Source organism: Salvia miltiorrhiza, chromosome 3 (genome assembly GCF_028751815.1).
Source record: "Salvia miltiorrhiza cultivar Shanhuang (shh) chromosome 3, IMPLAD_Smil_shh, whole genome shotgun sequence".
NCBI lineage: Eukaryota > Viridiplantae > Streptophyta > Magnoliopsida > Lamiales > Lamiaceae > Salvia > Salvia miltiorrhiza.
Window position 1 is genome coordinate 55,765,375 of NC_080389.1, and position 15,323 is coordinate 55,780,697.

Consider the following 15,323-nt stretch of genomic DNA (forward strand, 5'->3'; position numbering starts at 1 on the left):
ATATCTATATAGTTTTTCAGGAGTGATTTACTCATCTATAAGATTTATAAAATATTACGCACAGAAACATGAGTTTACACTACAAAAGAAGTTTCCACTAGTGACATGAGGTTTGGTAGCTATTATGTGTGTCATAAAAATTAGTGGCATTTGATGATGTAACTAATCATTAATAGTTACACTTTTAAATGTCACTAATTTTTGTGACACGCATAATAGCTACCAAACCTCATATCACTAGTGGATTTTTTTTTATAGTATGCCTTGCTGAAATAGAAATTTTATTAAAAAAGAAAAAAGAAAAAAACAGGACCTATAAAGCCGTGAGAGCACAGACGCAAGTCAAGGGCCGGGTCACCAAGGATCCGTCTAAAAGCAAAACAAAATCAACAAGAAACACCCGCAAGAGACAACGGGTAACAAACAAACCAAGACTATGAGGAAAAATGTAAAGTGTCGTCCTCATCCAAAGAATCTTCATCGTCCACCATATCTACCCATCTTTTAGAGAACACAGCCGACATGGATCGAGCTACGTCGAAAGAAGAATGAATCACGAAATTTTGCAGAAACGCCCCTCCAGCCTGAGCCGGTTGCACTTTATTCAAAAACTCCACCGGCAACGAAGTGTCAAGAGCTGCGCCCTGTGCGGCCCCAGCAGCACTGCCCGCTGCCTTTTGGATATTCGAAGACATACCATTCTTGATTATATGCCGGAGTTGGTGCTTTATAGAAGAATCAGAAACCCTTCCCTTCTTGGTAACACCCTTCGGACGCCCTGGGCCGCGAGCAATCGCCGAAGAAGGTGGCGTCCCATTCGATAACTCACGCTGAGCATCAACGACAGTGACAATCGTGATTTTTATAGTACCCCTTAATTTGCTTTAAAAAGTATGATTAAGGATTTTCACAAACGAAAAAATAATAATAAAAAAAATCAATCTATATATAGTTAGTTTTAAATCACGAGTATATGATCAAATAAGGCAAGAGAATATTGTTACGCCTCTAATTTGTTAACACAAAATCTTGAGTACACCCGGGTGTACCGTACAACCGGGTTGATTCATACCCAAAATAGTGTTATTTATATGGTTTGAGTCAGGATATGAGTTCAAATCAGGGTACGGGTCAAAGTCTAAGTGAATTATGTGCAACCCAATTGTATGGTATACTCGGGTATACCCAGGACCACCTCATTTGCTAAACAATGTTCTACTTGAAAGAAAAAAGAAAAACATATTTCGAGGTTGATAAAAATATCAAAACGTCTCTAATTTTTTTAAAACATAAATTTGTTTCATTCCCCTCCCAAAGAAATTAAATATTGTACTTGTTTATTTCATTTTCAGAATTTTATAATTTTTTGGACAAAAATAAGATTTGAATCAATGATCTCTTGCAAGAGAGAGCTTTTGGTGCTTCAACCTTTGTCATTTGGAGTAATAATAAAACTTATAATTTCTTTGCTATAAAAATCACTTAATTTCTATAATCTCGATTTTATTTATATTTTTAATGTGTTTACGTTTATCACATACTCAACGTGCATACAATGTGCATAATATTAAAAGAGACATATATAAATATCGTAAATCAATATGTATGTAGATATATCGACTATATCGATCTATAAAAAAGAAAGAAAATAAAATAATTGAGTATTATCGACTATATCTATAAAACATAAAGAAAATAAAATAGCTGAATATTACAAATGAGACGTCTAAATATGGAGTATATCTATATAGTTATACTCCCTCCGTCCCATAATAGTACACCTTTATTTCTATTTTAGGACGTCCCACAAGAGTGTGCATTGCCATTTTTGGACACTACCCTACCACTAACTCCTTATTTCTTACTCTTATTTTATAATAAAGTCAATCATTTTTTAAACTCCCAATACACTTAATTATCTACAACATTTTATTAAAACTCGTGTCACCAAAAGTAATGCACATTCTTTTGAGACAGAGGGAGTATATAAAAGAGGAGTTCTAACCTAAACATTTTTCCACAAAAAATTATATTTCTTCACTTTTCTTTTTTGTTTTGATTCTTTTTCATAAATTGTCAATTGTGTCTTTCAAATACAAAGTAGATGTTGACACGAAGGTTAATTTAGGTGATTTGAGCATATGATCAATTTTTTATTTATTTATTTTATAAAAGAGCATTTTTAATTTCAACTTAACAAATTTCTTCAAAAAAAAATTCAACTTAACAAATATGAACATTTTAAATTCCCTCTCAATTATGACGTACTCAAACATCATTAATTGAAAGTTCTCATAGTGTAAACTGATTCGTAAAGGGATTATTGAACTTCGATTGTAAAATCGACCAGAATTAGTTAAATTTATAGTAATTTACATATAAAATGTATTTATGATGTGTAAAATCACAATTTGGCCAAAGTTCAATAATATACATGGTATTATTCTTTATTATAAAAATTCACACGACACGTCAAAAAATTCTAATCCGAGTGGTAAATGGTAATGCATCGAGTAATTTGTGTGGAAAACTTTATAATGAGAAGTACTGTTTGTAATATTTCAACACGTCATAATATGTGATAGAAAATCTCAAGAAAGACACATTATTAAATCCAATAAAACTTTATTTCATTAAATCTTATGAGAATAAAGGGCCTACAGCCTACTAATGAACATCCCATGATTTGGTAAGTAGCTTTAAATGTTGATTTCGACACAGATATTCTAGATTAATCGCATCATGAAAAATTTAAATCACCCCCAATGAATTAATCCCCTTTTTAATTTCAAATTTATTCTATATTTGGCTATAATTAATTAAGTAATGAAGCCAACCGTCGTGTGGTTCACAGATGGAAGTCAAATAGAGTGGAAAACACAGGAACAAGAAGAAAAAGAAAAAGGAAAAGAAAAACGAGTTGCAATATAAATTTGTGCTACATCTCTTCACATGAGGCATTTTCATTGATTGGTGTCACCTTTACTATATCCATAGAGTTGACCAAACTGATTTATCCCTTCATCATCTTCAACATACAAATTGTCAACCTCTGTTGACAAAGAAAAAAAGACATGGAAAGTGGAAGAATCAGTCCAACCAAATCTTCATCAATCGACACAATTAGTATTTTGGTTGTAGATGATGACGCAACATGCCTCGCCATTGTTGCTGCTATACTCAAGAAGTTCCAATATGATGGTAGTTTTTTTCTCAAGGGATGGATTATTAATTAATTCATTCAATTCTCTGTGTTGATTTTGATTCAAATTGTTTGAGATGCATGGAGTTTTAATTACTTAGCCCTAAAGAAACAAAGATATGTATAAAAGGGAACATCTCTAGAGGGGAAACCCAAACATTTCTTGCCTTCCTTTTCTCTCACAACCTTAAATTAAAGTTGATTTTTGTTGCAGTTGTAACAGTGAAGCATCCAAATGATGCCTTATGCACGCTTCGTATCAAGGGTGGCGCCTTCGATTTGGTCGTATCCGACGTTCACATGCCAGATATGAACGGCTTCGAACTGCAACGAGCCATAGCAAAAGAATTCAAGCTTCCTGTAGTTTGTAAGTTACATCATTATATAATATGCATGTGCATGGCCTGAATGTGTAGTGTGTGTGTTTCACACAGTGATGTCAGCAGACGACAAAGAGAGCGTGGCTCTCAAAGGTTTGGAGTGTGGTGCTGCATTTTTCATAACCAAGCCGGTTTGTCCAGATGATTTTAGGGATTTATGGCAATTTGCTGCCATCAAAAGGAATAATATCAATTCGGATGAAATAATAGCTGTTTCTTCATCATCAGTCAATGAGGATCATGCCAAGAATAAAAAAAATGGGGAAAATTCTCAATCTTCTTCACAGAAAAGACCTAAAATTGTTTGGACTAATTCGCTGCACAATCGTTTCTTGGAAGCTATTAGGAGTATTGGCCTTGATAGTAAGCATCGATCTTTAATTACTTTACTTGAATTTTTCCCCTTTTTATTGGATGTGTATTATTTTATATAAATTCATATATGTTAATTAGAACTAATTAAGCGATCATTTAATTAATTTTTAGTATATTTATTAATTTTTTTTTGAAATAATATGTAGGAGCTGTTCCGAAGAAAATTCTTGAAGTCATGAATGTCCCCGGGTTGACTAGAGAAAATGTAGCAAGTCATTTGCAGGTTTCTAATTTTTTCTGCCTCAGACTGCTATACGTATTGATTTAATCTTCATGCATTAAGTAATCTCACATTATTCAGTTGTGTTTAACTATGAACTTCTAATAAAATCATTGGATTAAAGGAATTTCTTTAAAAAAACCAAATCCAAAGGTTAATAATTAATTAGTAAATCTCAAAATATATATTATCAAGAATGGACATATTATAAGTGCTAATCTTATTTGAAATTTTGAATATAAATTAAGTTGTCGATTCATCTCACTTGTTTCGACAACTAGTTTCACGCACCGGAAATCTATCTTCAAAATTATCATACGTAATTAAATAAGTTTAATGTTGAAAATACATGGAAAATAAAGTTTTTATGCAAAAGTGTGAAAAATATAGGAATGTTATGGAAAAAAAAAAGTTTTACACACATGCTCATAGTCTACACCTAGATATAGCTATATATTGTTGCTCCAAAACAATTTCTTTGACAATCTTATAGAATTAATTACTACTTAAGTTCATCTTTACTTAGATCTTTTATAACTTCCTTAGATTCAATTGTTAATAAAATTTAATCTTCAATTCTTCATAAACTATAATAAATCATATATATTAATTGCTTTAATTTGATTGCAGAAATACAGGATCTTCCTAAGACGAGTATCAGATGCAAGCTACAAAATACAATATTCTTCTTCTTGTTCTTCTCACAAGGGCTTCATCAACAGGAATTTCAAATCAAATTCTGAATCATCAAGAATTTCAACCCTCATCCCCAACACATTGAGCAAACACACCTATCAAAACCCAAATTTAGAAGCTACCTCATCCAGCACCCTTACTACCCAATCAAGATTACTTTCCAATAGAGGAAGTTGGCAAAACCCAAGTGTGCCAAACCTAGTATCTTGTCAGGATGGCAGCCCACGTGTCAGGGCGGCGCAAAATTATCGCGGGGCCCAAACCTCGATGACCAATATAACCCTCCAAGATGAATCCATTTCACATGCTTTCCCCAACGTTACATCCCAAAATTTGGATTCTTTGCAACAATTGTGTGATGTTATTGCAGATTACAGAATGCCTTTGGTAGTTCAACATCAATCAATATTTGATATCTCCGAATTCGATATGTTGTCACCTCAACAAGCTTGTTTGGGCACTAATTTGCAGAATCAACTCACCATTCAGAACAAGCCACAGGTTTAATTACTCTCTACTCTAGCCTTCATGCACAATTAATGCACGCGCATATATATTTGATATTCATTTTTAAGAGGTTTGTCATGGAAAATTATTTAACTACTATATATATAAGATATGTACTGCTGCAATTTTTCCCATGAGGTTACCCCTAAAACAACAGAAAAAACAATGCATTTTGACAGCAGAATAATGGAGGCGGAATCTCCAACTCTTATGGCGACATGCTTCAATATTGGGACAACCATGATGTTTCATATTCTTTCGATCAACCTCAAAACCAGGCAAGTGTTATAAACTACTGATTTTTTCTCACTCAACTGCAAATTAACATGCATGCTTTTAAATTAAAGGCGTTTCTTTCAGCTTCTAAACTTTGATAGGTTTCCTATCGACGATCACTTGACTTAAAGTAAATGCAGTCTACAATTTGAGATTAATCACCTGCAAAATTAACGTCTCTTTACTTCAAAATTATTTTTTGTTGGTGATTTACATGGAATTATATATATATATATATATATATATATATATATAGCATCCACATGTCTTAGCCCCTTTTTTCATTTTATTAAACTTCTTGTTTTGGAAAATATAAATGTAGATTCAAAGTAACCAATTGAGTTACTCTCAAGGATTTACCACCTCTTCTCAACTCAATGGAACGGTACTTCTACCAACTAATGAGGTATGCTTATTTTCCAAAAATTAAAGATCTAGTATGTTCTTTGTTAGTACTTTTGAATGTGGTATTTTTAATTATTTAATAGTATATATCTTCTATTTTTAATTTATCTAATTTAATTTAACCAGCAACAAGTCCTTCATGGTTTAGCCAACTCTCTGGAGTTTGGCACATATGCTCAGCTAAGTAAAACTTATGCTGTTTCTCCTACTCATGAGGCATGTCTTTTTCTCTATAAATTACTTCATTCTCTTATTTCTTTTGCACCAATAAACTACTTGCTTTTGAAATATAAAACTTTATTTTTTATTGCAGCGAAACGACGACGACTTTCTGGAATCTTTACTTGCCCCATTTGCAGAGGATCATTCCCTCGAAGGATCTAACATGTAAAGAACTGGCTAATTGTTGCAGTTGAGATGTTGTAGGATTAACAGTTAATAATTAATGTATTAGGATGACAAACTCTGCAATGGTGATGCAGAGTCTTTTTATTGTTGGAGTATATATACTACATTAATTAATTGTGAATTATCATAAATACATGTTTCTGTTTAATAGAGATCCAACTTTTAATTAACCTCTCAATATATATGTGTACGCGCATGTAAATTTATATTAAGAACGGGCTTTGGTAAAAACTAAAAACCATTCATATCGTAGGAACTAAGATTAATTTAATTTGGTCAATAATTTTGAATATTTTTACTAAATGGATATAAATAGCCATGTTGTTTCTGCTAAATAGGGCATCTTTATATATACAACTTTTGATTTCAATCTGTCTAACTCACTTGATTCATAACCAATTCTATTGTCTCGAGCTATTTTTTATTCCAACCAATCAGGCTGAATATTTTCGAACATAATTTTTTTTACCTAAATTCTTAATTTTGGGGTTTTAGGAAATAGTAATTGTTTTTACCTTAATAATTTTAAAATATTTTTATTTTCTGCGTGTGTAAATTTTCTTGATAGCCATATTTTTGCCAATGTGTGTCAGTGTGTGTATCTTCGCCGTAGAGTGATTCGTTTCTAAAAAAAGGATAGTTTAAGGATATAATTTTAAATTCAGTGAAAGTTGAAGCTATAAAAATTATAATCCAAAATTTAATTTAAGACAATGAATGGTGCGGTGGACAAAATTTATCAGACGGACAGAGATGAGTTGGATGGATCTTTGAAATGATATGCTAAAATGACCAATAAGCCCCTTGTCCAGATATAAATATCTAAGCACATTTAGCTGACGATTTCTTAGTTGAAGTAAGAGATATTTTCCTTTTCCTCGCGTCGAGAGCTCGCAATCTCATCTACTAGGGTTTCGATTTTCTCCAGAGGTGCGGAATTTCGAGATTTTATTGTACAATATTCATCATTTACGCCGATCTGTGAGGCTTTTCTGCTGTCGGTTTCGATCTCGCTATGTCGTTCTATATATTATTGATTTATTGGTATGAATACCCCTGTTGTTCAATTTTGGGGGGAGATTGATGTTGCATCGCTTGTTTTGTGAATGTTAGTATTATTCAACGATATTTCTTTTTAATTTTGGATGGATAAGCATCAAATTCTCTATGGTTTTTATATTTGAGAAAATATTTACGCTTATTTTCCTCCTACCATTGAATTTAGGAGATATTGCTGCTTGAAACGAAGAAGGATTGTAAATTTGGATTATGTTTGAATTGTGCATTTGGCTGATATAAGGAATGGAAAACACTGATTCGACGACCTTAGAAAATTGAGCTACTCCAAATATATGCGCTTCTGTAGTTTATCAAAACCAATACAAGAGTTGACCTTCTGAAATTTGAAAAACAGTACTTTGAACATTGTTAAGCCTTCAAATTTTATTTCATGTCGTTATTATTTGTTGTCAGAGCTTTATTTTATTTGAAGTAGTTGTAGTATTAGCCTAAAGGTCTTCTCAAATGCAGCTTGGTACTGGTGAATTCGTAAATGTCAAAATTTGGCTCTTACTATTATTAAATTGTGATATTTCTTTGTGGATTTAGGTAATAGGGTATCACAATTGAGGTGCAATGAGACCAATTTTCTGTGGAAATTTTGAGTATGATGCTCGGCAGTCTGATCTTGAGAGACTCTTCAGAAGATATGGGCAAGTCGATAGGGTCGATATGAAGTCTGGTAAGTCTGATTGGCCTAATTTTTATCACCAAAGTATTAGCATTTAGCTAATTAAATTCTTTTTAATTAACCTAGTTTATTAATAAAGCTTCAATCTTTACAAATGTAAGGTTCTCTTAAGAAAATATGGCATCATTTTGGGCATGATTTTATCAGCCCTCCTAACCAGTGCATTGATAAAATTAGGAAACCTTGGAAGGATAGAAATTAGAATCCCGTTTTCTTGTTTGCTTCGTGAAATTAGTGGAGGTGATATAAGTCTAACTTAGTTTGTTTTCCCATTCGAATGTAATTAAAGTTGGTGTCTGTTAATAAGCTTTACAAAATTTAGAAGTTGATTATATACGCTATTCATACACAGGAATAATAGAATATTACTTCATAGTCAATTTGAACTGTGTTTTGGGCGAGAAGCAAATTTATCCACATGGGCTTGAGTATGCTTTTATAAATCACTTTCTTGCAATTGATGTTTCTCAAGGAGTATAATTGCTGGGAATGGTATGATATAAGAACTACAAAGCTGACTAGCGCCAGATACAAGAAATGAATACAGTGAAAAATTGCCATGTGTAGCAATTACATTGATTTTGTCATGACTAGTGACAAAGTGTTGGTAGCGTAAGTCTCTTATTTTTATAAGGTTATGTACCTGTTTTTTGTAGTTATGTAGTACAGTATATGAGTATATCAGTTGTGAGTCTCTCATGAAATTTAGTAATCCATTTGTATAGTATACAGATACAGATATAGGCAAGTGTTTATATTCATGAATAGAATGAGGTAGAGATCAGTAATCATCTTTCGAGAAGACAAACAGAGTGCAAGACAGCTGTGGTGACTAGGCATTGGGAGGTTTCTGTGAGCACTGGAGCAACTTCAGTAGAATACATGTGAACTTGCACGTGGAAGACATAAGTGATTCCTTGTTGGCTTACATGGGTTGTTAGGGTGTGTTTAAAATAAGCAAAATATATCTTTTTAAAGTCTGAGAACCCCCCATGTTCAACTAATTTTTTGACGCAGGATCTCATTGCAATATCAATACAATTCCCAGCTGATGGAAGGGTTTCCTCTGCATTTCATTTCCTGGCAGTGACAAGCATCCTCTTCTAACTTCCTAGGAGAGCTCTCTGATCATCCATGACATCACCATCACACATTTTCATGTGTCATTATTGACTTCATTCCTCATGAGTCACTTTAGCCCAACCTTCATTTTCCCACGTTACACGCAGACCTCGAAGTTGAGGCAGCTGAATAAGTCAGAGAAGGCACACACTTTACCTTGTGGTGTAATGGAACATCCACCTTTGGATAGTTGTTCATTGACATTGCTCAGTTCACTGGCCAAGGTCTGTTACTGATTCAACTGGTTAATAGTTTGGGTACCTAGGATAGGTCTTTTAGTAATGTTACCAGGTAACATGGTATAGGTTTGTTCATCTATGGATCAAAAGATCGTATCAAGGGGTTTCCCACAATAGGTTGCACTAAAGAGCTTAAGGATTAGTGATATTTAGACAAGGCTCTTGAATATTTTCTGTTATCAGGTTTTGCTTTTGTGTACATGGAGGATGAAAGAGATGCGGAGGATGCAATTCGTGCACTTGACCGAATTGAATTTGGTAGGAAGGGGCGTAGGCTTCGTGTTGAGTGGACCAAGGTAATATGGACATGATGTTAGAATCTCTTCTGAGAATCCGTTATATGTTTTTTATTCTTATATTCAATTATTCAAATGTTTTTATTCCTAACACCTCTTTTGTGCCCCAGCAAGAACGAAGTAGCCGGCGGCCAGAAAGCTCCAAAAAATCTTCATCTAACACGAGACCTTCAAAGACGCTCTTTGTCATAAACTTTGATCCGTATCATACAAGAACAAGAGATTTAGAAAGACACTTTGATCCTTATGGGAAAATATTAAATATAAGGGTAAGGAGAAATTTTGCGTTCATTCAGTTTGAATCTCTGGAAGATGCAACAAAAGCTCTGGATGCTACTAACATGAGGTTAGTTTAGACTTTAGACTCTATATTTAATATTCTTGAACTTTATACTGCTCATAGGTTTCATCTGAACTTTCTCTTGTAAAATAATGTTGAGGATCTGTTTAATGTTGTTTGGGTATCCTGTGCAGCAAATTGTTGGATCGTGTTATTACTGTTGAATTTGCTATGAAGGATGACGATGATAGGCGAAATGGGAATAGCCCTGACCATGTTCGTGACCGATCACCTAGAAGGGGCTATGATAGGGTGAGATCCCAAAGTCCGTACAGGAGAGAGAGGGATAGTCCTGATTATGGCCACAATCGTGGCCGTAGCCCAAGTCCGTATCGCAGAGAGCGAGCAAGCCCAGACTATGCTCGTGGGAGTAGCCAGAGCCCCAATAGGAAGGAAAGGGGAAGCCCCAATAGGAAGGTAAGGGGGAGCCCTGATAGGAAGGAAAGGGAGAGCTCGGATAGGAAGGTGAGGGGGAGCCCCAATAGGAAGGAAAGGGAGAGCCCGGATAGAAAGGTGAGGGGGAGCCCCATTAGGAAGGAAAGGGGGAGCCCCAATAGGAAGGAAAGGGATCTTAGACGTGATCATGAGCTGAGTCCAAGTCCCAATAGGAAGGAAAGGGATCTTAGACGTGATCATGAGCTGAGTCCAAGTCCCAGGAAGGATGGAGAGACTGATCACAATCATAAGCACAGCTCAAGTCCTCAAAGAAAGAGGTCCAACGGTGATATTGGCAATGGCCTCAATCCAGGAAAGAGTGAAAGTCCCGAGTACGATCGTGACCCCAGTGTAAGTCCTCAAAGAGAGAAAACTGAGAGGGCATCTAACCCCAATCACTTTGCTCGTGATAGGTCTCCAGCTTACAGTGACGCAGAAAGCCCCCCAGCTGATGGATTTGGGAGGTATGCTTTTTACTTGTTATTTGTGTTTCAAGTTGGAGTTGAACTGTTTCATGTTGGAATGTTTTGTGGTGTATATATATATTGATCCACTGCTTGTTATTGCAATGCAGTCAATCACCTGTGGCACGGGAAAGATCTTGATCGTCGTCTGCATCTTTGGTTGTTCCATAGAAGCTATGTGCTAGAATGCAGCTCAGCAACTCTTGCCAGTGACAATTATTAGCTTATCTTTGTATGCACATTGCTTTGTTATATTCGACTTCTGCATCTGGACTTGACCGAATGTAACGTTTACTTCTGTTGTCTTCCATCAAGATTCTCAAAGTTACTATCATTTTTGCTATGCATGTGGTTGGTCGACTAGTCTTCTTCAACTGGAATGCATATAAAAGATTTGCTAATTATGAGATTTGTCCTATACAATTCTTTTTGGGAGGGCTAAATCAACAATTCTTTCCTGTGTATCCTGAGGCAAGTAGTATTTTTGTGTGAAGAGTTCTCAAAGTTCCTATCATTCTAGGCTTAATTCCCACTGAAAAAAAAATCACAATAAAAGGACCAAAATATTGTGCCAATTTTTTGGCATGGACGACCTCAATTTCCAAGTTTTGGTTTCTTCTGAAGTTAAATTATTGGTTTAAACAATAAACAAGCCAGCTAAATTGGCCCATTTTGCCACATCTCTACGTGTGGTTGCAACCTTCTTTGCAGATAATTAGATTTAGGCCTAATTTGGTTAGATAGAATGCGTTGGATTAGCGTACTAATCTTACATATTAGGGGAATTTTCCATTATATTCATTAAGTCTGGCCCTGGAAAATCATGCGGCCCGGTAATAAATCACTATTCACTCCATTTTATGCATCCGACCACCCCCCTCTGATGCGGTTGCTGGAATTTTTCAATGGTAAAGCTCTCCCCTATTTGCCCTTCCTCGTTTTTCGTGATTCATAAATAATAGAGGGATAGAAATGTCATTTTAACAATAGAGGTAAAGAATGCAATGTATACCAAACACAATTAGACGCATCTAACTACAATACCAAATACTCATTTTTTTTATTAATCTTCGTTAATCAGTGAAAGGCATCCAACATTTAATCTATGCTGTATAAACCATTCTTTCGAACCAAACTAGGCCTTAGGATCCAAGATAGCCAATGGAGTCTAAAAATGGCAGAATCAATTCAGGGACAGGTGCTAAGTTATCATGGACATCGTCAATTATCCTTACCTATTTTTAGGGATGGCAACGAGATGAGTTTGGGATGGGGATTATCCAGTGAAAGAAGGGTATCCATCGGGTTCCCACTAATTTATTTTGCAAGATTTTCTTATACATTAAGTATTTTATCCATTTCATCAAATATAAAAAAATTCAAAATAAATAATACTAGTATCATTCAACATCACACACAAATCATAAATTTCATAATTAAAATTCAAATATATCTCTAACAAAAACAAACAATAATTTTCACAAATTTTCCTATCAAACTGCATGTATCAGTGAGACGGGTCGGGCGGGGGCTGGGGAGCTGGTCTAGGAGAGGGTCAGGGCAGACCTGGGTGTGGGTCGCAGGTCTAGGCCAGATAATTCAAAGTAATTATTGTCGTGATGAAAAGTATTAATCGACATAAAGAAAAGTATTGTTTTTTTTTGAAATATTATTTTTCTTTATATCAATAATTACTTTTGTTACAATAATTATTTTACCAAAATAAGTACACCACCGCCGCGCCCTTCACTGTTCTGTCCGTCAGGACTGGTTGGAAAATATTAATTATTCTAAGTAATTATTATTGTGATGAAAAGTAATAATCGACATAAAGAAAATACTCCCTCCGTCCCTGAAATAAGTTCCTCTTTTTCCTTTTTGGGACGTCCCCCAATTAAGTTCCTCTTTCTTTCTTTCCATTTTTGGACAACTACCCCACCACTAATAATACTTTATTTATTCTTACTTTTCACTTTTTCACCACTCCCAATACTAATTATAACACTTTTTTACCTTTTTACCACTTTGAATACTAATTATAACATATTTTTCTCCACTATCAATACACTTTACCACTTTTCCTTAAAACCCGCGCCGTCCCCAAAGAGGAACTTATTTTGGGGACGGAGGGAGTATATATTTTTGAAACATTACTTTCTTTATATTAATAATTATTTTTTCGTATAACAATAATTATTTTTACGTCCCTCCCATAAAAGCAATCAACGACCCGCCACACCCCCGAACCGACCTGTCTTTTCCATACGTTGGTCTCAAAGGAGACCAACTTCATAATTTTATTTAATTGTATGAAATATGATTAGGGCGGGTTCGGAGCGAGTATCCATATCCCTTAACCCAAAATGGGTATAATTTTGGTACTCTCCCCCAAAATTTCACCTCCATACCCAGTCTATAAGGGACGGGTACCCGTGGTACCCGAATCTGCGGGTATTAATGACATCCCTACTTACCATATGAATCCACCCAAGTGTTATGCTGAATAGGATACAAGTCTGATAAACTGGATGCTACTTTCACATGCATACTTCATTGCATTTGGCTTCCATTAAATATGAAACTAATCCTGCTTAAAAACTGAAAAATAAAAAGAGTAGTGACTTCAATTCTAGGTTTGGTTGCCGACTTGAGTGCAGTGGAATCGGCCAGGTTACATTGATTCAATTCTCTTGGCAATAACATATAATAATAACTCATTTTAAAATGTAAATAATACAAACTCCTACATTGGTGGGGATTAGATTATATAGATTCCAATTCGGAGGATCCCATCTGTTTTTGATATGCTACTTTTTCAAAGATAGTACAATTTAATGGTAGGGGACGATTCGAACAGAAGATACTGAAAATTTTATAGATTTTACATGTACGAAAGATTAAAATAAAATTCTCGACTTAGTTATGCCATGACTGCTAGTGTCATTTATACAAAAGAATGCTTGTTATCAAAATATCGGAGACTCCAACAATCATTTGAACACAACACCACACACAATGCAACACTAGGTGAGCATCAAGGTTTTAAATTGATTTATGATATTAAAAAATTATTGCATGCATGAAACCACGTAAATTAAAGTTATGAACGTCAAACCAGTAAATTGCATTATTATTTTCTACTACTAAACCCAATAAGAAAGTCTGAGCTGTTACTTCCATGGTATAATTAAAAGGTGAGAACTAAATTGATGTTTTTCGAAAATCGGGAAATTTGTTGATTGATATAAATTCCCATAAGAAAATCCGGGAAATTGAAAATCCAAGAATCCAAAGGGAGTGCGACACGTGTACGTAGATGCATGAGATTCGAGAATCCAAAGGGTGACACAGTAGTACTCGTACATACGTACAATTCCTGAGATTCAAGAATCCAAAGGGTGTGCGACACGTAAATGTACAACACCCCAAAGCAGCTAGCACCCTCTGCTTTCCCATTGGCCAGTCTTTTTCTAACGAACAATCCGAAAATGGAATTTGTCTGTTGTTATGAGTAGATGACAACACTGAAGTTTTGTTTTTAGCTTTCTTTTCTTCTTTGTGGGGAAATGACAACGCACAGCACAGCTTAATTACAAATTGCTCTTGCTTGTATTACTCGATCTCAACAAGAACCCCTCATAGTCTAAACGCATTTTCTTTACATGATTCTAATTCATTCTCCAAATCATTTCTATTTGCCCAAGCACCTGTCACATTGTTTCTACTTCTAGATATTCTCCTTGATTTGCGCTTCCTTTATTATTTCTTAATTGCCAATTTGCGCTGGAAATTTGGTGACACAATGGAAAGCATCGATATATTTTCAAAATCAAGACTACTCTTTGGCTTAAATAATGAACATAACTTTTATTTAGTATGAACAAGAATTAATAATATCAAGCATCAAATGTGAATATAGTGTGTGGTCATCTATAGTTATTTACACCAATTTCAAGCTCGACTCACATATAGTCCACGTGCGCACTGTTTGTCTTAATTAATTAATTAATGAAAAATGTATTATTTTTTTTTATCAGAAAAAAAAAAATTTATTACGAGAGAGTTTGGTACCAGAGGTACCACCAGATTACACAAGAACAAGAGGAGTTTCACAAGAAAACCAAGATTGGGAGCTAATCTCTTTAACAAGTAGTCCAAAAATCTTGTTCCAACTCCACATCCTCACTTTCACTTCTTCGATCACGTCA

At 34.7% G+C, this 15,323-nt stretch overlaps 2 protein-coding genes across 4 annotated transcripts; both read left to right on the top strand.

Annotated features, from left to right (window-relative positions):
* Nucleotides 1-3,074: 3,074 nt before the first annotated feature.
* Nucleotides 3,075-6,452, top strand: LOC131019031 (two-component response regulator ARR10-like). The gene is made up of 7 exons (XM_057947717.1): nucleotides 3,075-3,201; nucleotides 3,417-3,569; nucleotides 3,637-3,945; nucleotides 5,244-5,374; nucleotides 5,979-6,062; nucleotides 6,188-6,277; nucleotides 6,375-6,452. Exons 1-7 carry the CDS (start codon nucleotides 3,075-3,077, stop codon nucleotides 6,450-6,452), a joined length of 972 nt encoding a protein of 323 aa, XP_057803700.1.
* An 806-nt stretch (nucleotides 6,453-7,258) lies between these two features.
* Nucleotides 7,259-11,449, top strand: LOC131014554 (serine/arginine-rich splicing factor RS40-like). 3 transcript variants are annotated; one of them, XM_057942556.1, is made up of 6 exons: nucleotides 7,259-7,399; nucleotides 8,078-8,210; nucleotides 9,764-9,876; nucleotides 9,987-10,222; nucleotides 10,351-11,115; nucleotides 11,226-11,449. In XM_057942556.1, exons 2-6 carry the CDS (start codon nucleotides 8,105-8,107, stop codon nucleotides 11,254-11,256), a joined length of 1,251 nt encoding a protein of 416 aa, XP_057798539.1. In that variant the 5' UTR covers nucleotides 7,259-7,399; nucleotides 8,078-8,104; the 3' UTR covers nucleotides 11,257-11,449. The 3 variants fall into 3 exon arrangements, with proteins under 3 accessions (XP_057798539.1, XP_057798541.1, XP_057798542.1); XM_057942558.1 differs by having other exon boundaries at nucleotides 7,324-7,513; XM_057942559.1 differs by lacking the exons at nucleotides 7,259-7,399; nucleotides 8,078-8,210 and adding an exon at nucleotides 9,536-9,565.
* The last annotated feature ends 3,874 nt before the right edge of the window (nucleotides 11,450-15,323 follow it).